At 49.7% G+C, this 25361-nt stretch overlaps 1 protein-coding gene across 2 annotated transcripts in view; it reads right to left on the reverse strand.

Moving 5' to 3' along the window:
* The window catches only part of RAD54B (RAD54 homolog B), a 75286-nt gene that overhangs the window by 13214 nt on the left and 36711 nt on the right, over window positions 1–25361 (reverse strand). Inside the window, exons 4-9 of one of the 2 annotated variants that reach the window (XM_064154699.1) lie at window positions 19224–19424; window positions 15618–15893; window positions 14152–14314; window positions 11853–12078; window positions 2935–3142; window positions 1367–1506 (exon numbers count right to left, since the gene is read on the reverse strand). In XM_064154699.1, the coding sequence (XP_064010769.1) occupies window positions 1367–1506; window positions 2935–3142; window positions 11853–12078; window positions 14152–14314; window positions 15618–15893; window positions 19224–19424 (1214 nt within the window). The remainder of the gene's footprint in view (window positions 1–1366; window positions 1507–2934; window positions 3143–11852; window positions 12079–14151; window positions 14315–15617; window positions 15894–19223; window positions 19425–25361) is intronic. The other variant, XM_064154700.1, reaches the window with a different exon arrangement.

The raw sequence follows: 25361 nt of genomic DNA on the forward strand, positions 1-25361 counted from the left end.
AGGGCTGGAGCACCTCTGCCGTGAGGACAGGCTGAGGGAGCTGGGGTCGTTCAGCCTGGAGAAGAGAAGACTCCAGGGGGACCTTAGAGCTGCCTTCCTATACCTATAGGCATCCTCCAGGAAGTCTTCAGATGGCCAAGTGCAGAGTTCTGCACTTTGGCCACAACAACCCCAAGCAGCACTACAGGCTGGGGACAGAGTGGCTGAAGAGCAACCAGGAAGAAAGGCACCTGGGGGTACTGATAGATAGCAGCTAAAGATGAGGCAGCAGTGTGCCCAGGTGGCCAAGAGAGCCAATGGCATCCTGGCCTGCATCAGGAGCAGTGTGGCCAGCAGGACAAGGGGGGTTATTCTGCCCCTGTGCTCAGCACTGGTCAGGCCACACCTTGAGTGCTGTGTCCAGTTCTGGGCTCCTCAATTCAAGAGAGATGTTGAGGTGCTGGAAGGTGTCCACAGGAGGGCAACAAGGCTGGTGAGGGGCCTGGAACACAGCCCTGTGAGGAGGGGCTGAGAGAGCTGGGAGTGTGCAGCCTGCAGAAGAGGAGGCTCAGGGCAGAGCTCATTGCTGTCTACAACTACCTGAAGGGAGGCTGTAGCCAGGTGGGGGTTGGTCTCTTCTCCCAGGCAACCAGCAACAGAAGAAGGGGACACAGTCTCAAGCTATGCCAGGGGAGGTCTAGACTGGATGCTTAGGAGGAAGTTGCTGGCAGAGAGAGTGATTGGCATTGGAATGGGCTGCCCAGGGAGGTGGTGGAGTCACCATCCCTGGAGGTGTTCAAGCAAAGACATTTAGTGTCATGGTCTAGTTGACTGGATAGGGCTGGGTGCTAGTTTGGGCTGGATGATCATGGAGGTCTCTTCCAACCTGGATGATTCTATGATTCTGTGACTTTTCCTAAGGGTGTCTGGCAACAGGACTAGGGAGAATGATTTGAAGCTGAGGGAGAGTAGGGTTAGACTGGATCTTAGGAAGAAGTTCTTCAGTAGGAGGGCAGTGAGACTCTGGAATAGGCTGCCCAGGGAGGTTGTAGATGTCCCCTCCCTGAAGATGTTTAAGATCAGATTGGATAAGGCCTTGGGCAACCAACTGTAGTTGAGAGACATCCCTGCCCATGACAGGGGTTTTGGAGTAGATGATCCCTGAGGTCCCTTCCGACCTGGGTTGTTCCATGATGCTGTGAAATGTCCTGATCTCAGCATGCCTCCTGCAGCTCCCATTGGAGGAGATCTAATCTTATTTTACATAGGGAGGGTAAAAGCTTCTGCTAATATTAATCTTGAGCTGTATTTCATTGCACAGAAAGCAAAGCTCACAGAGCTCTCTCTGAATCCTCTCCTGTAACTCTATCTTTAAAAACCAACCTACCTTTGTCGCTGAAGGTTCTCTGGACTTGACAATTGGTTCCTCATATATCTTTCTATATGTGGCTAGAGAACCAAGTATTCCTGGATTCACAAACTCTATTAGTGCATAAAACTCTTGCAAGTCATTTTGGATTGGAGTGCCTGGAAAGAGAGAATTGGGTTTTCTCATTAGAGATGTGCAATCATCAAATGAAGAAGTGAATGCTGAGAAAGCATCCTGAAAACACAAGTTCTGTTTCAATATACATCACTCAGAGCACTGAATTAATCATAGAATGATAGAATCAGCCAGGTTGGAATAGACCTCCAAGATCATCCAGGCCAACCTAGCACCCAGCCCTGTCCAGTCAACCAGACCATGGCACTAAGTGCCTCAGCCAGGCTTTGCTTCAACACCTCCAGGGATGGTGACTCCAGCACCTCCCTGGGCAGCCCATTCCAATGGGAAATCACTCTCCCTGCCAACAACTTCCTCCTAACATCCAGCCTATACATAAGTAAGAAACTACTGACCCCCCCTAACTAAACAGACTGCACATCTAGGAGGTTTGACAAAGGGATTTAAATGGTTTAGATTAATTAATTTATTAAACAACAAAAAAAAATGTGTGCAAACAGGAAAGAATAATCCCTGGACCAGTATAGGTTTGGGACTGATCTGTTGGAGAGAAGCTCTGGAGAAAAGGAGCTGGGAGTCTTGCTGGAGAAAAGAATGCCCATCGGCCAGTGATGTGCCCTTGTGGCCAGAAAGGTCAATGGCATCCTGGGCTGTACTAGAAGGGGTGTCCAGAGTAGGTTTGGAGTTCTCCTCCTCCTCTACTCTGCCCTGCTGAGGCTGCATCTGGAATATTGTGTTCAGTCTTGGGCCCCTCAGTTCAAGAAGGACTTCAAGGAACTGCTTGAGAGTCCAGCTTACAGCCACAAAGCTGCTGCAGGCAGAGGAACATCTCCTTGCTGAGGCCAGGCTGAGGGAGCTGGGGCTTGGTGCAGAGGAGCCTGAGGGCTGCCCTCATTGCTGCTGATCAAGATGTGCAGGGCAGTGTCAGAAGGACAGAGCCAGGCTCTGCTCAGGGATGGCCAGTAATAGGACAAGGGGCACTGGGTGCAAGCTGGAGCAGAAGAGGTGCCATGGGAATAGGGGCAAAAAAATACTATGAGGGTGCCAGAGCCCTGAAGCAGGCTGCCCAGAGAGGTTGTGGCATCTCCCTCTCTGGAGACTTTCCAAACCCAAGTGGATGTGCTCCTGTGTGCCATGCCCTGGGTGATCCTGCTGTGGCAGAGGGGCTGGACTGGCTGATATTTTGAGGTCCCTTCCAACCCCTAACACTCTGTGATTCTGTGAAACAGAATCCTGCTTCCCCTATAGAAATTCCCAGGCCCTTGGTCTGTCCCTAAAGTTAGCCTAATTTTGCTCTCATTAAAAGCCAAACCCCAATTTTGCAAGACCCTAGAGCTGTGCATTTAATGCCCACTGCCACCTGTATCCTGTGCTCCTGCCCTATTTGCAGTCACTTCCTCCTTCAGCCCAAGCTAAGCAGGCAAATATTCAAAGTAGCTCCCAGTACCAACCAGTAAGGATAATTCTCCTCTCACAGGAGAGACCAGTGAGGGCTGTGGTTGTCTTAATGGAGCTGTTTTTCAGACGATGTCCTTCATCACAGATGAGAAGGTTGAACTCCACAGCCTGAATCTGGTCCAAACATCTCAGCAGCATCTCATAACTGATGATCAGAACTGAATAGAGAGGGGAACTGATGAATTCTTCTACTTTATGGTCCTGCAAGTATGAAGGAAAATAGATCAGGCAGCTATTTCCTTTGAGATTCAGAGATTCATGGAATGGTTTAGGTTGGAAGGGACCTTGAAGATCACCTAGTTCCAACCTTCCTGCCATGGGCAGGGACACTAATTCCCTGCATGCTGCTTCCTGTTTCTTAATGCTGTTCACTGACTAAGCAGGCTGTGGGCCTGGCTGAGAAGCTGAAAGTGCTCTTTAAGTGTGAAAGCAAACCAAGCTAGAGCCTCAGAAAGTATTTTTATTTCCAAACAAGGTCAGTTACCAAACACAGACAACTAAGTGTGGAGCCAGATGGTGTAATACACTGTAAAAGCAGCACCACTTAATTATCACACCCTTTAGAGCCTCCTAGCAGGTGACTCAAATGAATCTATGGGCAGAATCTGGTACATTAATCTCACAAAGTACCTTGTGGCAGATCAGTCCCCACATGCTGCTCATGAAGAGGCTCAGCACAGGTCAGGGGAAGCAAGGAGTCATGAGGAGCAGGCAAGAAGGGCATGAACCATTTTCCCCAGGTGTTTGGACAGGAGCCAAGCATTCTGGATTTTCCAGCTGCCCCTTTTCTAGGTAGTATTTTTGCTGCTATTTTCATAAGAGAGGCAGAAAACTTCCCAGCAGAGGAAGAGGCCCAGAGAGCAGCCCTGTAGGCAACACTCAAGACCTGCCTCTGCCCACCATTCAAGCCCTGAAGACAGAGGCATTACCTCTCTGATCTTCTCTGGGGACAGTCCAACAATCAGAAGATGCCCAGAGTCCAGAAATCATTTTCTGCTCCTACACTTTCTGGCTAGGAGGTGAAACCACAAGGAAAATGGTGGGAGGCACTGGGGCACTGCATCCTCCCTCCCCTGCTAAATCATCAACTCCTTGAGACTGTTTGAAGCCTTTAAAGCAGAAAGCAGGAGAGCTCTGGCATACTACAAACCTCCTGCAGGCAAACATAATGTATGCCCTGCTGTATATAAGAGCAGAGGTGGAAGATGAACCAAAAACTAAAGCACTATTAGAAGCTAATTCTTTTATCCTCTTATCTGGCTGCAAGTTTTGTGTGCATTACAGACTCCATTTTCACAATTAGCCAAAGTGACCTGAAAGGTTTAAGTGAGTTGCCCAGAGTCACATATGGAGCAATTGCCAATCAAGTACTAGAGCTCCAGAATGTCTCCAACCACATTCTTGGAGCAGACCCTCCTCTGAACTCATCCAAATCCAGTGTATATGGTGAAGTGTAAGCTAAAAACATGCTGAATGAGGAAGCAATGGGCAGCAGGATGAGGAAGGGCATTCTGCCCCACTGCTCTGCTCTTGTGAGACCAGACCAGCACTCACTGCATCCATTTCTGGTGTCCCCAGCACAAGAGGGACATGGAGCTGCTGGAGTGGGTCCAGAGGAAGCCACAAAAATGACCAGGGGACAGGAGAACCTCCCCGATAGAGGCAGGCTAAGAGAGCTGGGGCTGTTCAGCATGGAGAAAAGAAAGCATCAGGAAGACCTTAGAGCAACCTTCCAGTATCTGAAGGGAGCTACAACAAAGCTGGGAAGGGACTTCTGACAAGGGCTTGTAGTGATAGGATGAGAGGGAATGGATTGAAGCTTGAGGAGGGCAGATTTAGACTGGAGATTAGGAAGAAATTCTTTGCAGTCAGGGTGCTGAGACACTGCAACAAGTTGCCCAGGGAGGTTGGCAGGTGCCCTGTCCCTGGAAGTCTTTAAGGCCAAGCTGGATGAGGCCTTGAGCAACCTGGTCTAGTGGAAGGTGTCTCTGCCCATGGCAGGGGAGTTGGAACTGGGTGACCTGTAGGGTCCCTTCCAATCCAAGCCATTCTCTGAATCTAGGGTGCAGATATTTTGACTTAAAATACCAAACCTAAATAACCCAAGCAGACATCACACTTTGCAAACAGACAGAAGGCACATCTGGGATGTGGATAACATGGCTTAATCAGGCCTAAATCCTACCTTTGTGGGGACATCTTCATTTTACAAGCCATGTCCTCTACATGACACTTGCATTTTACCAAAATTACACTGTAAAAACACAGGGGAGACATGGACCTGCTGGAGTGGGTCCAAAGGAGGCCACCAAGATAATCAGAGGGCTGAACCTCTGCTGTGAAGACAGGCTGAAAGGATTGGGGCTGTTCATCCTGCAGAAGAGAAGGCTCCAGGGAGATCTTAGAGCTGCATTTCAATATCTGGAGGGGACCTACAGGCAGGCTGGGGAGGGACTGTTCAGATGGGGATGAGAGGCAATGGTTTGAAACTGGATCAGGGCAGATTTAGGTTGGCCATCAGGAGGAAGTTGTGCACAGTGAGAGTGGTGAAATCCTAGAGCAGGCTGCCCAGGGCTGTGGTTGAGGCCCCATCCCAGGAGACATTCAAGGTCAGGCTGGATGCAGCCCTGTGCAGTCTGACCTAGTTGGAGGTGCCCCTGCTGAGTGCAGGGGGATTGGCCAAGGTACCCTTTGGTCTGTGGGGATAGGATGAGGGACAGTGGTTTGAAACTGGAGCAGGGCAGATTTAGGTTGGACATCAGGAGGAAGTTCTGCACAATGAATCATAGAATCATAGAATCAAGCAGGTTGGAAGAGAGCTCCAAGATCATCCAGTCCAACCTAGCACCCAGCCCTAGCCAGTCAACCAGACCATGGCACTAAATGCCTCATCCAGTTTGTTCTTGAACACCTCCAGGGACGTGAGAGTGGTGAAATCCCAGAGCAGGCTGCCCAGGGATGTGATTGAGGCCCTGCTGCTGGAGACACTGAAGATGAGACTGGCTGTGGCCCTGTGCAGCCTTGCTGTAGTCGGGGGTGCCCCTGCTGAGTGCAGGGGCATCAGCCAAGATGCCCTTGGAGGTTCCCTTCCAGCCCAATGCAATCTGTGACTCCATTTCAAAAGCAGATCCTGTCCTCCTGCTTTTTCCCTGAGGAGTCAGTCTATTACCGATGGGTTAGGATCAGTCGGTGCTGCCTCAGTGTGAAAGTGAGCAAAACATGCCTCACACATCCTCACAAGTCTGTCAGCTCTTTGAGTGTATTCCTCATAGGCAAGAAGAGAAAAAAAACTTCGAGACAAGCTCTGCCTTTTAAGTTCCACTGCAGAAATAGCAGCATGGTAATTGCTGTTTTTCTGGAGAAGATAGGCTGTAAATGATCTTGAACTCCCTCATTATACCCCAGGCAAGTCCTACTGTGTCTTCCTTTTGCATGACAATGTATTCCTTGCTACTTGGGAACGTCATCATAAAAGCTGCTGTGTCTTCAATCCAAATGGCTCTAATGAAATGAGTAAGAATCTTTGAGTTCTTTAAATTAGAAGAGAATGAAAGCTACTGCCAGGTTGGGTCATAGGAACTGTCAGCAAATTCAGCTTTTCTCCTCCCTACATTATTCATAAAACTTGCAAGTAAACATTCAATTATTTCCAGCTACCTCTCCAGGTGTAAACGTTGCCAGGATCTGTTCTGCCTTGTGTTCATTTCTGCTAGAAATTCTCAGCAAGCTGCTAATGATACCAAACTGGGAGGGGAGGCTGACACCCCCTTGAGCTGTGCTGCCATCATAGAATCACAGAATCAACCAGGTTGGAAGAGACCTCGAAGATCATCCAGCCCAACCTAGCACCCAGCCCTATCCAGTCAACCAGACCATGGCACTAAGTGCCTCATCCAGTGAGAGATGGGCAGGCTGGAGAGATGGGCAAAAGGGAACCACACAGAATCATAGAATCAGTCAGGGTTGGAAGGGACCACAAGGAGCAGCCAGTTCCAACCCCCCTGCCATGCCCAGGGACACCCTATCCTAGAGTAGGCTGCACACAGCCTCAGCCAGCCTGGCCTCAAACACCTCCAGCCATGGGGCCTCAACCAGCTTCCTGGGCAGCCCATTCCAGCCTCTCACCACTCTCATGCTCAACAACTTCCTCCTCACCTGCAGTCTCAATCTCCCCACCTCCTGCTTTGCTCCATTCCCCCCAGTCCTGGCACTCCCTGAGAGCTTAAAAAGTCCCTCCCCAGCTTTTTTGTAGCCCCCTTCAGATCCTGGAAGGCCACAAGAAGGTCACCTCAGAGCCTCCTCTGCTCCAGCCTGCACAGCCCCAACTCTTTCAGTCTGTGCTCACAGCAGAGCTGCTGCAGCCCTCTGAGCATCCTCCTGGCCCTGCTCTGGACACACTCCAGCAGCATCTCCACATCCCTCTTGTCCCAGGGGCTCCAGAACTGGATGCAGTACTCCAGGTGGAGTCTCAGCAGAGCACAGTAGAGGGGAAGAATCACCTCCCTGGCCCTGCTGGCCACACTGCTCCTGATGCAGACCAGGCTCTGCTTGTCCCTCTGGGCTGCAAGTGCACACTGCTGGCTCATGCTGAGCTTCTGGTCCAGCAGCACCCCCAGGTCCCTCTCCTCAGGGCTGCTTTCCAGCCACTCACTGCCCAGCCTGGATTTATGCTTGGGATTGCCTTGATCCAGATGCAGGACCTTGCACTTGGTCTTGTTGAACATGAAGTTGAACATGAAGTTCAATAAAGACAAGAGTCCTGCATCTAGGCATGAACAATGGCAGGCAGCAGCACAAGTTGGGGGTTCCCCCTCGTGGAAAGCAGCTCTGTGGAGAAAGAGCTTGGAGTGCTGGTGGACAGCAAGTTCTGCATGGGCCAGCAATGTGCCCTTGTGGCCAAGATGGTCAGTGAAATCCTAGGGTGCATCAGGAAAAGTGTGGCCAGCAGGGCTAGGGAGGTTCTCCTGTCCCTCTGCTCTGCTCTGCCCTAGAGAGACCACACCTGGAATACTGTGTCCAGTTTTGGGCTTCCCACTTAAAACAGACACAAGGACCTACTGGACAGAGTCCAACAGAGAGCTATAAGGATGACTGGGGGACTTGAACATCTTTGCTGAGAAGAAAGACTGAGAGCCCTAAGGCTGTTTAGTGTGGAGAGAAGGCTGAGAGGGGATCTGATCAATGTCAAAAACTATGACAGGAGGTAATTTTCTCAACCCACCACAACAGGAGAAGGAGCAATGGGTACAAGATGGGGCATAGGAGGTTCCACCTCAATGGGAGGAGACACTTTTTTACTGTGAGAGTCCTGGAGCCCTGGAAAATGCTGCCTAGAGGTGTTGTGGAGTGTCCTCTGGAGACATTCAGTACATAACTGGATGTGTTCCTGTGTGACTTGTCCTAGGTGATCCTGCTCTGGGTTTGTGCTGGACTCAACGACCCCCAGACATCCCTTCCAATCCCTACCATTATGTAATTCTGTGTGATTCTGTGGTTTTCATCCAGATCTGTATTTTAACACAGCTCCTGACAGGTCAGTTTGCTTAATTTCTAGAGTGCTGTGTCCAGTTCTGAGCCACTCAATTTAAGAGAGATGTTGAGGTGCTGGAAGGTGTCCAGAGAAGGGCAGCAAGGCTGGGAAGGGGCCTGGAGCACAGCCCTGTGAGGAGAGGCTGAGGGAGCTGGGGGTGTGCAGCCTGGAGAAGAGGAGACTCAGGGCAGAGCTCATTGCTGTCTGCAACTACCTGAAAGGAGGCTGCAGCCAGGTGGGGTTGGGCTCCTCTGCCAGGCAGCCAGCAACAGAACATGAGGACAGTTTCAAGCTGTGTCAGGGCAGGTTCAGGCTGGATGTTAGGAAGAAATTCTTCACAGCATGAGTGACTGGCATTGGAATGGGCTGCCCTAGGGAGGTGGTGGTGGAATCATCATCCTTGGAGGTGTTTGGGAACTTTCACCTCATCTGAAATACTCATCTAAACAACAAGCAGAATGCAAGAAAACTAAAAGCAGATTGGGTTGATGTAAGGAGTCATTTTTCAGCATGAAGTTCTATTTCTTTCTTCCACTGACTTTTATGGAACTATCAGATTAAAACATAACTTTGGCAAATAAATCTCTGTATCTTTGTTGCAAGCACCAATGCAGACACTTAAAGGTCTCCACTTCCTCCCACTAGAAGTATAGGTATGGCAGACTACTGAGAGAAGCCAGTTTGCTAAACCACTTCTCTTTCCTTTCTGCTATGAATGGCCACTCCATGTGGAACACAAATCCTATGAGGAGAGGCTGAAGGAGCTGGGGGTGTTTAGCCTGGAGAAGAGGAGGCTCAGGGGTGACCTCATTGCTGTCTACAACTACCTGAAGGGGCATTGTAGCCAGGTGGGGTTGGCCTCTTCTGCCAGGCAACCAGCAATAGAACAAGGGGACACAGTCTCAAGTTGTGCCATGGAAAGTCTAGGCTGGATGTTAGGAGGAAGTTCTTCACAGAGAGAGTGACTGGCATTGGAATGGGCTGCCCAGGGAGGTGGTGGAGTCACCATCCCTGGAGGTGTTCAAGAAAAGCCTGGATGAGGCACTTAGTGCCATGGTCTGGTTGACTGGCTAGGGCTGGGGGATAGGTTGGACTGGATGATCTTGGAGCTCTCTTCCAACCTGGTTGATTCTGTGATTCTATGAAATGCAGAGCAGCTCTTAGGAAAAGGAATACTGGATGATAAATGATCAAAAGCAGGGCTTGAATCTACAAGCTTCCCAAGCACTGAAGAGAGCAAGTCTCTTGTTCACAGTCTCTTGTTCCAAGGGGACCTGACCCTCTGACTGAGATATTGAGCTATGCTTAACAGGAACACTGAGATGGCAAGAAAGTCTCACTGGGTAACCAGAACAAAATGTGGTCCTCACCCAAAGAAAGCCCTCAGTCAATGAAGCTACAGCCTCACTCCTTGAACTCCCTCACCTTTTACTTTGCCAGGCACCTTCCTGCCTCACACAGTCAATAAAGGCCACTGAAGCAGGGAGTCTGTGCTTGAACTTTTAGTCTTTGCAGTGAAGGAGGAAGAGAGTTTTCTGCTTCAAAGATAAAGGCAAGACCCTAAAGTGATACTAAGGAGATTAAAAGATGTGATACGTCCTGAGCAGGTGGGAATCATCTGGGCCCTACTGAACCTTGGGAGTGTTATTACCAGTGGGAACAGCTCCACTACAGGAGGGGCAGAGACCAGTATCATCTACCTTCTTTATTAAGATTTATTATTACAATAATAATAATAATAATTACAGTATCACAGTATCACAGTATCACCAAGGTTGGAAGAGACCTCACAGATCATCAAGTCCAACCCTTTACCACAGTGCCCAAGGCTAGACCATGGCACCAAGTGCCACATCCAACCTTGCCTTGAACTGCCCCAGGGACGACGACTCCACCACCTCCCCAGGCAGCCCATTCCAGTGCCCAATGACTCTCTCAGTGAAGAACTTTCTCCTCACCTCGAGCCGAAATTTCCCCTGGCGCAGCCTGAGGCTGTGTCCTCTTGTTCTGGAGCTGGCCACCTGAGAGAAGAGAGCAACCTCCTCCTGGTCACAACCACCCTTCAGGTAGTTGTAGACAGCAATAAGGTCACCCCTGAGCCTCCTCTTCTCCAGGCTAAACAACCCCAGCTCCCTAAGCCTCTCCTCGTAGGGCTTGTGCTCGAGGCCTCTCCCCAGCCTCGTTGCCCTTCTCTGGACACGCTCAAGCATCTCAATGTCCTTCCTAAACTGGGGGGCCCAGAACTGAACGCAGTACTCGAGGTGTGGTCTGACCAGTGCAGAGTACAGGGGCAGAATGACCTCCCTGCTCCTGCTGACCACACCACTCCTGATGCAGGCCAGGATGCCACTGGCTCTCTTGGCCACCTGGGCACACTGCTGGCTCATGTTCAGGTGGGTATCAATCAGTACCCCCAGATCCCTCTCTGTCTGGCTGCTCTCCAGCCACTCCGACCCCAGCCTGTATCTCCGCATGGGGTTGTTGTGGCCAAAGTGCAGCACCCTGCACTTTGAGCTATTGAACCCCATCCCATTGGCCTCTACCCATCTGTACAGGCGGTCAAGGTCCCGCTGCAGAGCCCTTCTGCCCTCCAGCTCAGTCACATACCATTGGTCTGTATTCTTCTAGAGACAAAAGACAGTCACATTGGCCATTGGAATGGGCTGCCCAGGGAGGTGGTGGAGTCGCTGTCCCTGGAGGTCTTCAAGCAAAGCCTGGATGAGGCATTTAAGTGCCATGGTCTGGTTGACTGGATAGGGCTGGGTGCTAGGTTGGACTGGATAATCTTCGAGGTCTTTTCCAACCTGGTTGATTCTATGATTCTATGATTCTATTTTCTAACACTGAGACTCTAGGCTTGGTGATTCATGAGATATCAAACCACCCTTACAGAAACTTAATTGCTGACAGTTGCAGTAAAGGGAAACATCTTCTGAAGTAATATGAAGCAGCTGAAACAGAGGAAAGTTTTCAGCAGAGAATAAAAGAGAACAAGTCAGAGAGAAGGAGGGAAATGCTCTGGTTCCTAAAGCAGGGAGGGTGTGCACTTTGACAGGCAATGAAAAGCTCTCCCTTAAACCAAAAAGGCACACAGAGGAGCATGGCAACTTCTGCAGCTTCAAAGACGAAGCCTCAGGAAAAGTAAGGCAGACATAAGCTACACAGACAGGTGAGCCTGAGTGCTGACCTGGTTACTGACAGCTCAATGTGCACATGAGCAATTACTTGAAGGGAAAACAAAGGATTACAGTGAAATGTTAAGAGAGAATTACAAAGTTTTGTCTCTGCTTGAAAGAGATGAAGAAGAAAATCACAAGTCCTATATTCTGAGCCATAAAAAAACCCCAACGACTTAATCCCCTTGTTGGAAATAAATCTTACCTGATCAACTGTAAAGACTTTGATCCTTTCACTTCCCAACCATTTCTGAAATTCCTTTTTCCAGTTTTTGACCAGGCTCCCAGGGGTGACAATCAGAGCTCTCTTGAGCACAGGTTTGCATCCGTAGGCTCCTTGGCGCAGAAGGGTCCAGACAAGAGCGATGCACTGCAAGGTTTTGCCTAAGCCCATTTCATCAGCAAGAATGGCTCCAAATCTGCCACTGATCCTGGAAGATAGAATTGGGTGCTGGGAACAATTTAAAAGACTACCCAGAATTTACAACTCATGTAAGGAATTCCTTCCCGGGGTTGTTTTCTGAAGTATAAGAAGAGAAGGGTGACAAAGCTGGGGAGAGGCCTGGAGCACAGCCCTGTGTGGAGAGGCTGAGGGAGCTGGGGGTGTGCAGCCTGCAGCAGAGGAGACTCAGGGCAGAGCTCATTGCTGTCTGCAGCTACCTGAAGGGAGGCTGTAGCCAGGTGGGGTTGGTCTCTTCTCCCAGGCAAGCAGCAACAGAACAAGGGGACACAGTCTCAAGTTGTGCCAGGGAAGGTCCAGGCTGGATGTTAGGAGGAAGTTGTTGGCAGAGAGAGTGATTGGCATTGGAATGGGCTGCCCAGGGAGGTGGTGGAGTCACCATCCCTGGAGGTAGTATCATAGAATCACTCAGGGTTGGAAGGGACCACAAGGAGCAGCCAGTTCCAACCCCCCTGACATGCCCAGGGACACCCTACCCTAGAGCAGGCTGCACACAGCCTCAGCCAGCCTGGTCTCAAACACCTCCAGCCATGGGGCCTCAACCACCTCCCTGGGCAACCCATTCCAGCCTCTCACCACTCTCATGCTCAACAACTTCCTCCTCACAGCCAGTCTTAACCTACCCACCTCCAGCTTTGCTCCATTCCCCCCAGTCCTGTCACTCCCTGAGAGCCTAAAAAGTCCCTCCCCAGATTTCTGTAGGCTCCCTTCAGATCCTGGAAAGACAAAAGAAGGTCACCTCAGAGCCTCCTCTTCTGCAGCCTGCACAGCCCCAACTCTTTCAGTCTGTCCTCACAGCAGAGCCCTCTGAGCATCCTCATGGCCCTTCTCTGGACATGCTCCAGCATCTCCACATCCTTCTTGTGATGGGGTGTTGGAGAAATTCTTGTTAGCACAGCACACAAAAATTATAAACATGAGCAACCCGTGCTGGGAATGTCCTTGAATCCATCTTGGGAGTTTAGATAGCAGGCACAGGGTAGCTTCCCCCACATGCAGCTGCAGGGGGTGGAGTGCAGCTGCAGGTGGGCAGAGTTTAGCCAGCCCCAGCGACTGACCCTCAGATTGTTATGGTATGCTGACCTATTGATGCCTTACATGTAACTCTGGACCCTCTGACTGTAACCAATCTTAAGCTGAGCACGCCTCTTGCTAGAATGCATTTAAGTTACTGTATCATGGAAATAAAGTGGATTTGACCATCTAACCATAGTGGTGACCAAAGAGTCATCTTCCCATAGCGCTCCACCCAACGTGTTTTCCGACAATGGGGACTCCAGAACTGGATGCAGTACTCCAGGTGGGGTTTCAGCAGAGCAGAGTATAGGGGGAGAATCATAGAATCAAGCAGGTTGGAAGAGACCTCTAAGATCATCCAGCCCAACCTAGCACCCAGCCCTAGCCACTCAACCAGACCATGGCACTAAGTGCCTCATCCAGGCTTTGCTTCAACACCTCCAGCCATGGCCACTCCACCACCTCCCTGGGCAGCCCATTCCAATGCCAATCACTCTCTCTGCCAGCAACTTCCTCCTAACATCCAGCCTAGACCTCCCCTGGCACAGCTTGAGCCTGTGTCCCCTTCTTCTGTTGCTGGTTGCCTGGCAGAACAGACCAACCCCACCTGGCTGCAGCCTCCCTTCAGGTAGTTGCAGGCAGCAATGAGCTCTGCCCTGAGCCTCTTCTTCTGCAGGCTGCACACCCCCAGCTCCCTCAGCCTCTCCTCACAGGGTTTGTGCTCCAGGCCCCTCACCAGCCTTGTTGCCCTTCTCTGGACACCTTCCAGCACCTCAACATCTCTCTTGAATTGAGTAGCCCAGAACTGGACACAGCACTTTTGGTGCCCTATCTTCTCATCCCATCTGGCAAGGTCACAGAAAGCACAGTGCTACACCCAGGGCAGAACACACTTGTGCAGTCTTTCCTCGTGGAAAATTCCTAACAAATGGAACAGTTCCTCAAATCTTCCAATCCAAATTGTCTAATTTTGAAGAGAAAATATGACAGGCATTGGAAAGTAACAGGATACTAATGATTGTCTTACCTCATTCCCATCACACATTCATATAGAAAGAGAATTCCTTCTCTCTGATGCGGTCGGAGATTATGTGCAATGTAAGGATCCACAACTACATCCACCACAGGTAGACCAGCCTTATTGAACAGCCACTGATGGCTGGCACTTGGTTTTGGCATAACAAGGGAATCTTGAAGTTCAAAACATAGACAAATATTGAACAAAAGCAGCATTACTTTTAGTCTGTTATCCAAGGGTCTTATGTCTCTAACTCAGCTACAGAATAAAAGTCAGTGAAGTGTGGCCAGCAGGTTGAGAGAGGTGATTCTGCCACTCTGCTCTGCTATGCTGAGACCTCATGTGCAGGGCTGTGTCCAGATATGAAGCCTCCAACACAAGCAGACATGTGGAGCAGGTGCAGAGGAAGCTACCAAGATAATCAGAAGGCTGCAGAACCTCTGTCATGAAGACAGGCTGCAAGAATTGGGGCTGTTCAGCCTGGAGAAGGCTCCAGGGAGACCTTAGAGCTACATTTCAATCTCTGAAGGGGATCTACAGGAAGGCTGGGGAGGGACTGTTAAGAAGAGCCTGTGGTGACAGGACGAGAGGCAGTGGTTTAAAACTGGAGCAGAGGAGATTTAGCTTGGACATCAGGAGGAAGTTCTGCACAATGAGAGTGATGAAATCCTGGAGCAGGCTGCCCAGGGATGTGGTTGAGGTCTCATCCATTGAGACATTCAAGATCAGACTGGATGTAGCCTTGTGCAGTCTCTCTATTTGGAGGTGTCCCTGTTGAGTGCAGGGGGCCAAGATGCCCTTTGAGGGTCCCTTCCAACCCAATGCAAGCTGTGAATCTAATGACTGATAAAAATGCTGTTTAACACATTGACCATTCTCAGACAGCAAATGCATTTACCAACAGCATACCAGGTTGCCCAGGGAGGCAGTGGAAGCCCCATTCCTGGAGATATTCAAGGTCTGGCTCAACAAGGCTCTGAGCAACCTGATCTAGTGGAGGATGTCCCTGCTTAGTACAGGGGGTTTGGACTGGATGACCTTTGAAGGTCCCTTCCAACCCAAACCATTCTATGACTCTATGAATCAGACTTAACCTCTCTACGACCGATCCTCCACTGTAATTCCTGTGCTGGTACATGATGTTAGTGCTTCACTGCCCAGTGCAAAGCTGGAACTCATCTAGACCTTACAGAATATGTCAAACTGTTTCTCTGATCAATAAACTCACTTTCCTTGGCAGAACTCTCAGAAACCACTCTAATTTGTTTCTACAGCCATCTGCAACGATGCCAAACTTCGAGTATTGCCCTTGTTAGAAACAGAGCTGCTAAAGCCCTCACTAGAAACACCAGCAGTGTGTGTCAGAAGTTCTACAGTAGTACACTGGGGAATAGGAACACTTTGGTTACACACACATTGGTTTTTTTTTTGAGGACCAGAAGGTGCTTAAAGACACTTAAAAGTCTGACTCTTACTTGAAGCATTTGGATCGTGGCGAGGTTTGCAGCTTTGAGGATCTCTGAGGATATTCTCTTTAGTACTGGCTTGACAGACAGTTTTGAATGGTTTCAGACTGGTTTGAGATAAAGTCACTGGGATTGTGTCACAAGTCCCTGTTCCAGCTTGGAAGCATCTGCCACTGCTGAAGTCCTCTGCTGAAATTACACCCATCACTTCAATTTCTTTTCCTCCAACCATCAGTGTCTGACCTTCATCAAGACTCTCTAGCACTTTAGATTTATATCCAGTACCTAAAATAAGATAAAACATGGGGCAGTTAGGACAATGCAGCAAAGACTACTTCCTTAACACCAGGACTCATCTGAAGGAAGGAAAATCAAAACTGTGACCAGGTAACTGATGATCTTTTGAGGTGCCATGGTCTAGCCTTGAGCACTGTGGTAAAGGGTTGGACTTGATGATCTGTGAGGTCTCTTCCAACCTTGGTGATACTGTGATACTGTGACTTTTTGAGGTATTGGTGACCTCATTGATGTCTACAACTACCTGAAGGGACATTGTAGACAGGTGGGGGTTGGCCTCCTCTCCCAGGCAACCAGCAATAGAACAAGGGGACACAGTCTCAAGTTGTGCTGGGGAAAGTCTAGGCTGGATGTTAGGAGGAAGTTGTTGGCAGAGAGAGTGATTGGCATTGGAATGGGCTGCCCAGGGAGGTGGTGGAGTCACCGTCCCTGGAGGTGTTGAAGCAAAGCCTGGCTGAGGCACTTAGTGCCATGGTCTGGTTGACTGGCCAGGGCTGGGTGCTAGGTTGGACTGGATGATCTTGGAGGTCTCTTCCAATCTGTCTGATTCTATGATTCTATGATTCTATTTGCTGATCTTTTGAGGCATTTGATGATTTTTAGAGGTCTCCACCAACCCCTAGCATTCTGTGTGATTCTGGTGTGATTTGATTCCCCCAAGCACTTCAATTGCCACACATATGAACTCATCTCCCTCCTTAACAGAGGCTGACATCTGAGTGCTAACAACCAGAACAGGTAACAAAATATGTGAGCAAATGTGCAACCAGCCTCATTCCCAATAAATTCTCCTAAATGGCAAACACCTGTTTAGAGGAATTTACAAAGCCCAGCTCCATTTCATAAAACACAGCAGCTTGCCTTAGTCTTAAACTTACTCAATAGTAATGATGACCATTCTAAATCATTTCTTTCCTTTCATGGCCCAACAAGAACACTCCTAGATCTCTTTAGATAAATAACAAGAAAATCTAGGAGTGTATCAGGAACAGTGTGGCCAGGAGGACAAGGGAGGTTATTCTGCCCCTGTACTCCACACTGGTCAGGCCACACCTTGAGTGCTGTGTTCAGTTCTGGGCTCCTCAATTCAAGAGAGATGTTGAGGTGCTGGAAGGTGTCCAGAGAAGGGCAGCAAGGCTGGGGAGGGGCCTGGAGCACAGCCCTGTGAGGAGAGGCTGAGGCAGCTGGGGGTGTGCAGCCTGCAGAAGAGGAGGCTCAGGGCAGAGCTCATTGCTGTCTGCAACTACCTGAAGGGAGGCTGTAGCCAGGTGGGGAGTGGCCTCTTCTGTCAGGCACCCAGCAACAGAAGAAGGGGACACAGTCTCCAGTTGTGCCAGGGCAGGTCTAGGCTGGATGTTAGGAGGAAGTTGCTGGCAGAGAGAGTGATTGGCATTGGAATGGGCTGCCCAGGGAGGTGGTGGAGTCGCTATCCCTGGAGGTGCTCAAGCCAAGCCTGGATGAGGCACTCAGTGCCATGGTCTAGTTGAGTGGCTAGGGCTGGGTGCTAGGTTGGACTGGATGATCTTGGAGGTCTCTTCCAACCTGCTTGATTTTATGATTCTATGATTCTATGATACGATAATTCAAGGAGACAGGAGTTGAAAAACTAAACCCACAAGAACAAGAGAGTGGTGGTTGGTGCATTCCAGGCACGACTCCCTTTCCCTCTGCCTTTTTCAAACCCCAGCAAGCCTGCACATACATTGCTTTGCTATAAATAAATTCAAATTAACTTCTAAGTCACAGGCTTGATTGGCAAATCATAATTGCCTGATCCTAATAAGGCTCACAATATCCTGGTTATAACAATAAAGCAGACAAATCATCTCAGCCCTACATTTAATCAAATTACATTTTGTGGCAACATTCTGTCCAATCCTCCTGCCTTACAGAATATCTTTGGCTCAGTTAGCAAAGTTAATTCTTGTTTTGCTTGCAGGAAAAAAATTAATGCTTCGAGTTGACTGCAGCCTGTAGTTTGCAAGGCTTATTTTTAACTCTGATAACAACCCAAACTCTCTTACAGCAGCAGCTGCTGCTTAAACTACAAGACTAAAAACTGCCTCCACAGCTGACTTTGGCTGGGCTGGGAAACGTTGCTGTTTGCTTGTCTTTCCCACAAAGACAATATTTTTGGCTGGTTCATTGGTTGAAATGGCCAGAGCCAACCTCAGAAGTTCCCAGCTGCCATACTGCTGGCTGGAACATCTACAGGAAGCTTACCTCTGTATTTTCTCCTAATTCTAACACCTCCAAAGCAAACACCATGCACTGCTCATCCCTCACTTGGCATGTCTGCTGAGGCAGTACAGCCATTCATTTCCAGATCCTCTCCTGGAACTAGCATTTGGTGATTCTGTGAATAATGGTATTGAACCTGCCCCAGCCTCCCCCAAGCATCTGCCTTACATGCAGGAAGTGCAAAGCTTGCTCTCTGTCTCCTCCTTCCCCAAGCCCTGCTGGTCTTTCAATCCTTCAGTCTAAATGACCTAAAGAGCTGTGTGTGTGGTATTCAGAGCACAGTCATTTTGAGATAGCTGTTCACTTACAGAAACGTTCACTTAGAGAAGTAAGTTCTGGAGCCCTCAATTTAAGGAGGATGTTGAGATGCTGAAACGTGTCCAGAGAAGGGCAGCAAGGCTGGGGAGAGGGCTGGAGCACAGCCCTGTGAGGAGAGGATGAGGGAGCTGGGGGTGTGCAGCCTGCAGAAGAGGAGGCTCAGGGCAGAGCTCATTGCTCTCTACAACTACCTGAAGGGAGGCTGTAGCCAGGTGGGGTTGGGCTCTTCTGCCAGGCAACCAGGGACAGAACCAGAGACACAGTCTCAAGTTGTGCCAGGGCAGGTCTAGGCTGGATGTTAGGAGGAAGTTCTTTGCAGAGTGATTGGCATTGGAATGGGCTGCCCAGGGAGGTGGTGGAGTCATCGTCCAAGGAGGTGTTTAAAAGGAGACTGGATGAGGCATTTAGTGCCATGGCATAGTTGATTAGATGGTGTTGGGTGATAAGTTGGACTTGATGATCTCAAAGGTCTTTTCCAACCTGGTTAATTTTGTGATTCTGTGAAATTAGAGAAGATTTAGAGTGGATGTTAGGAACAAGTTCTGCACCATGACGGTAGTGGAACACTGGAAGAAGTTGCCCAGAGAGGCAGTTGAGGCCCCATAGTTGGAGATATTCAAGGTCAGGCTCAACAAGGCTCTAAGGAACCTGATCTAGTGGAGGGTGTCCCAGCTGACTGCAGGGGGGGTTGGACTGGATGACCTTTAGAGGTCACTTCCAACCCAAACAATTCTATGATTCCATGCAAATCTGCAGTACCTCTTCCAATGTCTTTGCCTTCCATATCTTTCAGTATTACTGACTTTCCTTTTGCAATGAGAACAGCATCACCTTCCCACTTCTTGTGCTTCTTCTTTGATGCCTTACACCATACAACACTGAAATATTTCACAAGGCAGCCAGGTTCTCCCTGAGCTGCTTCTTCCTTTGCTGTCCCTGATGTTGACAAGCACAGTGCATCTAGAAGGGAAATAAAACAACACAGATCTCAGGTTATGGTGATGAAGCACACAGCCATCTGCATTGCAAAAAAATCAAGGACAATCTCTGCATTCATCTTACAAAAAGTGCTGCACCTCCTGTCCTGGGCAGCTCACAGAATCACACAGTAACAGAATTAATCCGGTTGGAAAAGACCTTTGAGATCTTTGAGCCCAATCTATCACCCAACACCATCTAATGAACTAAAACATGGCACTAAGTACCTCATCCAGTCTCCTTTTAAACACCTCCAGGGATGGTGACTCCACCACCTCCCTGGGCAGCCCATTCCAATGCCAATCACTCTCTCTGCCAACAACTTCCTCCTAACATCCAGCCTAAACCTGCCCTGGCACAACTTGAGACTGTGTCCCCATGTTCTGTTGCTGGATGCCTGGCAGAAGAGACCAACCCCACCTGGCTACAGCCTCCCTTCAGGCAGCTGCAGGCAGCAATGAGGTCTGCCCTGAGCCTCCTCTTCTGCAGGCTGCACACCCCCAGCTCCCTCAGCCTCTCCTCACAGGGTTTGTGCTCCAGGCTCCTCCCCAGCCTTGCTGCCCTTCTCTGGACACCTTCCAGCACCTCAACATCTCTCTTGAATTGAGGAGCCCAGAACTGAACACAGCACTCAAGGTGTGGCCTGACCAGTGCTGAATACAGGGGCAGAAGGACTGCCCTAGTCCTGCTGGCCACACTATTGCTGACACAGGCCAGGCTGCCATTGGCCTTCTTGGCCACCTGGGCACACTGCTGGCTCATGTTCAGCTGCTGTCAACCATGGTAAGTTTGGACTGAGACAAGAGAGCACATGAGGAGGCTGATGATGAAATAAGAACCATTCCATTGATTTCAGGAAGTATGCACTTCATATTTACTTGGTACAGTAGTGACAGAACGCCTGGTTTGCCATGCCAGAGAATGAGAATGGAGGAACACTATAAAGAAAGACTGGGAAGAAAAGAAAAAGGAAATGAGCACACAGATCAGAGAATCACAGAATCAGGTGTTTTGGAAGAGACCTTCAAGATCATCCAGTCCAGCCTTTGACTCAGCACTGAAAGGTCAACACTAAACTACGCCCTTAAGCAGCAGGTCCACACACTGCTTAAGCACTCCTGGGGATGGTGACTCCAGCATTACCCTCAGCAGACCATTCCAATGTTTGAGAACCCTTTCAGTGAAGAAATATTTCCTAATATCCAGCCTAAACCTCTGCTGGTGCAGCTTATATCCACTTCACTGACCCTGTCTCTTGCCACCAAGGAGAAGAGGCTGTCCCCTCCTCGCTCCAACCTCCCTTCAGGAAGCTGTGAGTGATAAGGAGGAAATTAAATCAGTCCTGGTGACAGGGTGGTTACAATGTTCTGCAAGCAAGGACAGGACACAGGAGTTGGGAAAGGCAGCTAAGGATCTGGAGTAACCAGCTCTGGAGCTGAAGTGATTAGTACTAACTGGCAGGATAACCATAACTATAATAATACAAAGGATTGTTTCAACCCTTGCAGCTCACTGAGCATAGACAGAATCTTGAACAGAGGTGGGTTTCAGAGAATGTTAGGGTTGGAAAGGACATTGAGAGGTCACCCAGTCCAACTTCCCTGCCACAGCATGATCACCCAGGGCAGGGCACACAGGAATGCTTCTGGGTGGGGTTTTGAATGTCTCCAGAGAAGTAGACTCCACAGCCTCTCTGGGCAGCCTGCTCCAGGGCTCTGGCACCCTCACAAGGAAAAACTTCTTCCTTATGTTCCTATGTCACTCCCTGTGCTCCAGCTTGCACCCAGTGCCCCTTGTCTTAGAATCATAGCATCAACCAGGTTGGAAGAGACCTCCAAGATCATCCAGTCCAACCTAGCATCCAACCCTGTCCATTCAACTAGACCATGGCACTAAGTGCCCCATCCAGGCTTTTTTTGAACACACTGGCCATCCCTGAGCAGAGCCTGGCTCTGTCCTTCTGACACTGCCCTGCACAGCACACCCTGATCAGCAGCAATGAGGGCAGCCCTCAGGCTCCTCTGCTCCAAGCTTCAAGCCCCAGCTCCCTCAGCATGGCCTCAGCAGGGAGATGTTCTACTGCCTGCAGCAGCTTTGTGGCTCTGTGATGGACTCTCTCAAGCAGTTCCTTGAGGTCCTCCTTGAAGTGAGTGGCTCAAAAGCGGACACAATACTCCAGATTCCAGGTCTGCTGAGACCCTGGATGAAAAACTGCAACTGCACAGTCTGAACTCTGTTGTTAATCAGTTTGGAGTGAAAATAATAAGTAACATGAAGTATGTGTATCCCACAGCATGAGCAAGATCATGCCCACTCACTGCTGGCCCAACAGCAAACCACCCAGCCTGGGCTTTCTTAACCATGAATGAACTCTAACAAAGTGGCAGGTCCTTCTTCCTGGAATAAAGGCTTGGCAGCTTTAAAGATGTGGTTAATAAGGCTTGGGAAAGCTTCAATACATCAAACCAAACCAAAAAGATTTCTCTCTCGGGTTGAGAAATCAAGGGCTGAAGTTTCAAGATACAAACCACAGCCTAGTTGATAGGAGGAAAAAGTTTCAGCAGCTCAAGGAAGGTGATGATTTACAGAAAGTGGGAGAGGATCCAAGAAAGGAGAGAGGAGTGTTCCAATGGCAAACTAGTTTAACCAGTTTCTGCCAAGCAGGGCTTAGAGAAAACACACTGATGAAGTGTGCTGGGTTACTCCCAGTGCAGCAGGAAAGCAGCTGCGTTATGAAAGACTCCCAGAGGTAACTCCAAGGTGCACTTTCAGGAGGCTGTACATTGTAGCTTGCAGCACTGTAAACACCTGTGACCGTGAGCAGTGCAGCATGCTCCAGTGAGCAGGGCACCAGACACCTTGGCCCGAGGGGTGGTTTAATGGATGGCTTAACTCCATCCAACTGCAGGCTGCTAACAAAGCCCACTTGCTAACAGGCTCACCTCTCCTCCCCTCACCCACTCTGCTTCTCACGCATTAGCTGCAGCTCCACGAATTCCATCAGCAACTACAGTCAGTACAGAGATGGGATAAGCAAGCTTAGAAACTGGGGGACAGGGAGGCTGCTCCCCCACCCCCCTTTTTTTTTGTGGCAGCTGTTGTTAGAGTGGGATGATTTTAGAATGATGAGACCTGTCAAGTTACTCACCACCTCTGTACCCCAAGTTCCACTTTGTAAGCAATAAGGAAAGATGGAGAGTTCTCCCTCAACCACTCTGGATCTTCTTGCACAGCCCCAGCATAGAAGTCACAGGATCACAGAATCACAGGATGCTAGGGGTTGGAAGGAACCTCCACAAATCATCCAGTCCAACCCCTCTGCCAAAGCAGGACCACAGAATCTAGCACAGATCACAAAGGAACGCATCCAGACAGGGCTTGAAAGGCTCCAGAGAAGGAGACTCCACAACCTCTCTGGGCAGCCTGTGCCAGTGCCCTATGACCCTTACAGTAAAGAAGCTCCCCCTTGTATTGAGGCAGAACCTCTTTTGCTGCAGCTTACAGTAAAGCAGATGCTCTTTATGTCAGAGAAACGTAGAATCATAGAATCAACCAGGTTGGAAGAGACCTCCAAGCTCAGCCAGTCCAACCTAGCACCCAGCCCTATCCAGTCAACCAGACCATGGCACTAAGTGCCTCAGCCAGGCTTTGCTTCAACACCTCCAGGGATGGCAACTCCACCCCTCCCTGGGCAGCCCATTCCAATGTCAATCACTCTGGCAAGAGCTTTTTCCTAACATCCAGCCTAGACCTCCCCTGGCACAGCTTGAGACTGTGTCCCCTTCTTCTGTTGCTGCTTGCCTGGGAGAAGAGACCAACCCCACCTGGCTACAACCTCCTGTGCTGTAGCTTATACCCATTGCCTCTTGTCCTATCACAGGGCACAAGTGAGAAGGGTCTGTCCCCTCCCTCTCAACACCCCAAGTCACAATGTAAAAAGACAACTCTGATTCAAGTCACACCCCATAGCACTAAGGCCTAAGGGTGGCAAGAGTGAAAAATCTGGACAGAGGTAAAAAGAAAAGATTTGGGCTCTGAATGAATCACAGCTGAAACTCAGCAGCAGTGCTCTGCTGCAGCCTCTGAAGCCACTCTACACACGTGCCATCCATCTGCTCGGCAGAGCCAGCATCATCTTCATGCTCTGAGCAGAGGAAGTAATCAAAACGTCCCTTAATCAAATCAATTCACAACACTGAGAGAACAGATGTTCACGAGCTAGTTAAATGTCCTGCTCCGTTCGAAAGAGCTGGATGTTAAACACTCCTAAGATATCCCAGCAGTATCTAAAGAATGATGAGACAGAGATGGCATCACCCTTCATTTGCAAAGCAATTCCATTCTAATGATAAATTTCACTCTAAGCTACCATGTAAATGTGGATTAGTGTGCCCTGAAGGGGGAAAAAGATGTGCAACCTCTTCTAACAGCACTTCTGGCAGACCGTGGCCAGCTCTGGGGCCCCCAGCACAGGAGAGTCATGGACCTCTAGGGGCAGAGTGGCTGGAGAGCAGCCAGGAAGAAAGGCACCTGGGGGTGCGGGTAGAGAGTAGCTGAAGATGAGGCAGCAGTGTGCCCAGGTGGCCAAGAGAGCCAATGGCATCCTGGCCTGCATCAGGAGCAGTGTGGCCAGCAGGACAAGGGAGGTTATTCTGCCCCTGTACTCAGCACTGCTCAGGCCACACCTTGAGTGCTGTGTCCAGTTCTGGGCTCCTTGATTCAAGAGAGATGTTGAGGTGCTGGAAGGTGTCCAGAGAAGGGCAACAAAGCTGCTGAGGGGCCTGGAACACAAACTCCATGAGGAGAGGCTGAGGGAGCTGGGGGTGTGCAGCCTGCAGAAGAGGAGGCTCAGGGCAGAGCTCATTGCTGTCTACAACTACCTGAAGGGAGGCTGTAGCCAGGTGGGGGTTGGTCTCTTCTCCCAGGCAACCAGCAACAGAACAAGGGGACACAGTCTCAAGTTGTGGCAGGGGAGGTCTAGGCTGGATGTTAGGAGGAAGTTATTCACAGAGAGAGTGATTGGCATTGGAATGGGCTGCCCAGGGAGGTGGTGGAGTCACCATCCCTGGAGGTGTTCAAGAAAAGCCTGGCTGAGGCACTTAGTGCCATGGTCTGGTTGACTGGATAGGGCTGGGGGATAGGTTGGACTGGATGAGCTTGGAGGTCTCTTCTGACCTGGCTCATTCTATGATTCTATGACCTCATGGAGCAGCTCCAGAAGAAGCCACCAAGATGATCAGAGGGCTGGAACACCTCTGCTATGAAGACAGGCTGAAAGAATCAGGGCTGTTCAGCCTGGAGAGGAGAAGGCTCCAGGAAGGTCTTAGAGCTGGATTTCGATATCTGAAGGGGACTTACAGGAAAGCTGGGGAGGGACTGTTCAGAAGGACCTGTGGTGATAGGATGAGGGACAATGGTTTGAAACTGGAGTAGGGCAGATTTAGGTTGGACATCAGGAGGAAGTTCTGCACAGTAAGAGTGATGAAATCCTGGCACAGGCTGCTCATGGATGTGGTTGAGGCCCCATTCCTGAAGATGCTGAAGATCAGACTAGATGAAGCCCTGGGTAGCCTGCTGCAGTTGGAGGTGTCCCTGCTGACTGCAGCAGGGGTTGGACAAGATGACCTTTGAGGGTCCCTTCCAACAACAGAGATGGTAAAGGTACTTAATTTGAAACAGTATGAACAAATCCCTCACCATTGCATGAAGCACTTACTTCTGAAGGGTATCAGCTGTAGAGATGGAAGGATGGAGAGGATAGACTTTCAAAAGCATAGCCCCATGCTAGAAAGTCATTCTTCCTAAACCTCTCAACTGTCTCTAAACCAAATAGACTCTAGCTTCTACTGTAAAAACGCAATGAACTAAGCTGAAAGCTTCTGTCAAGTCCACAGCCATAGATGTGCAAGTCTTATTATC

Source organism: Pogoniulus pusillus, chromosome 14 (genome assembly GCF_015220805.1).
Source record: "Pogoniulus pusillus isolate bPogPus1 chromosome 14, bPogPus1.pri, whole genome shotgun sequence".
Classification (NCBI taxonomy): Eukaryota; Metazoa; Chordata; class Aves; order Piciformes; family Lybiidae; genus Pogoniulus; species Pogoniulus pusillus.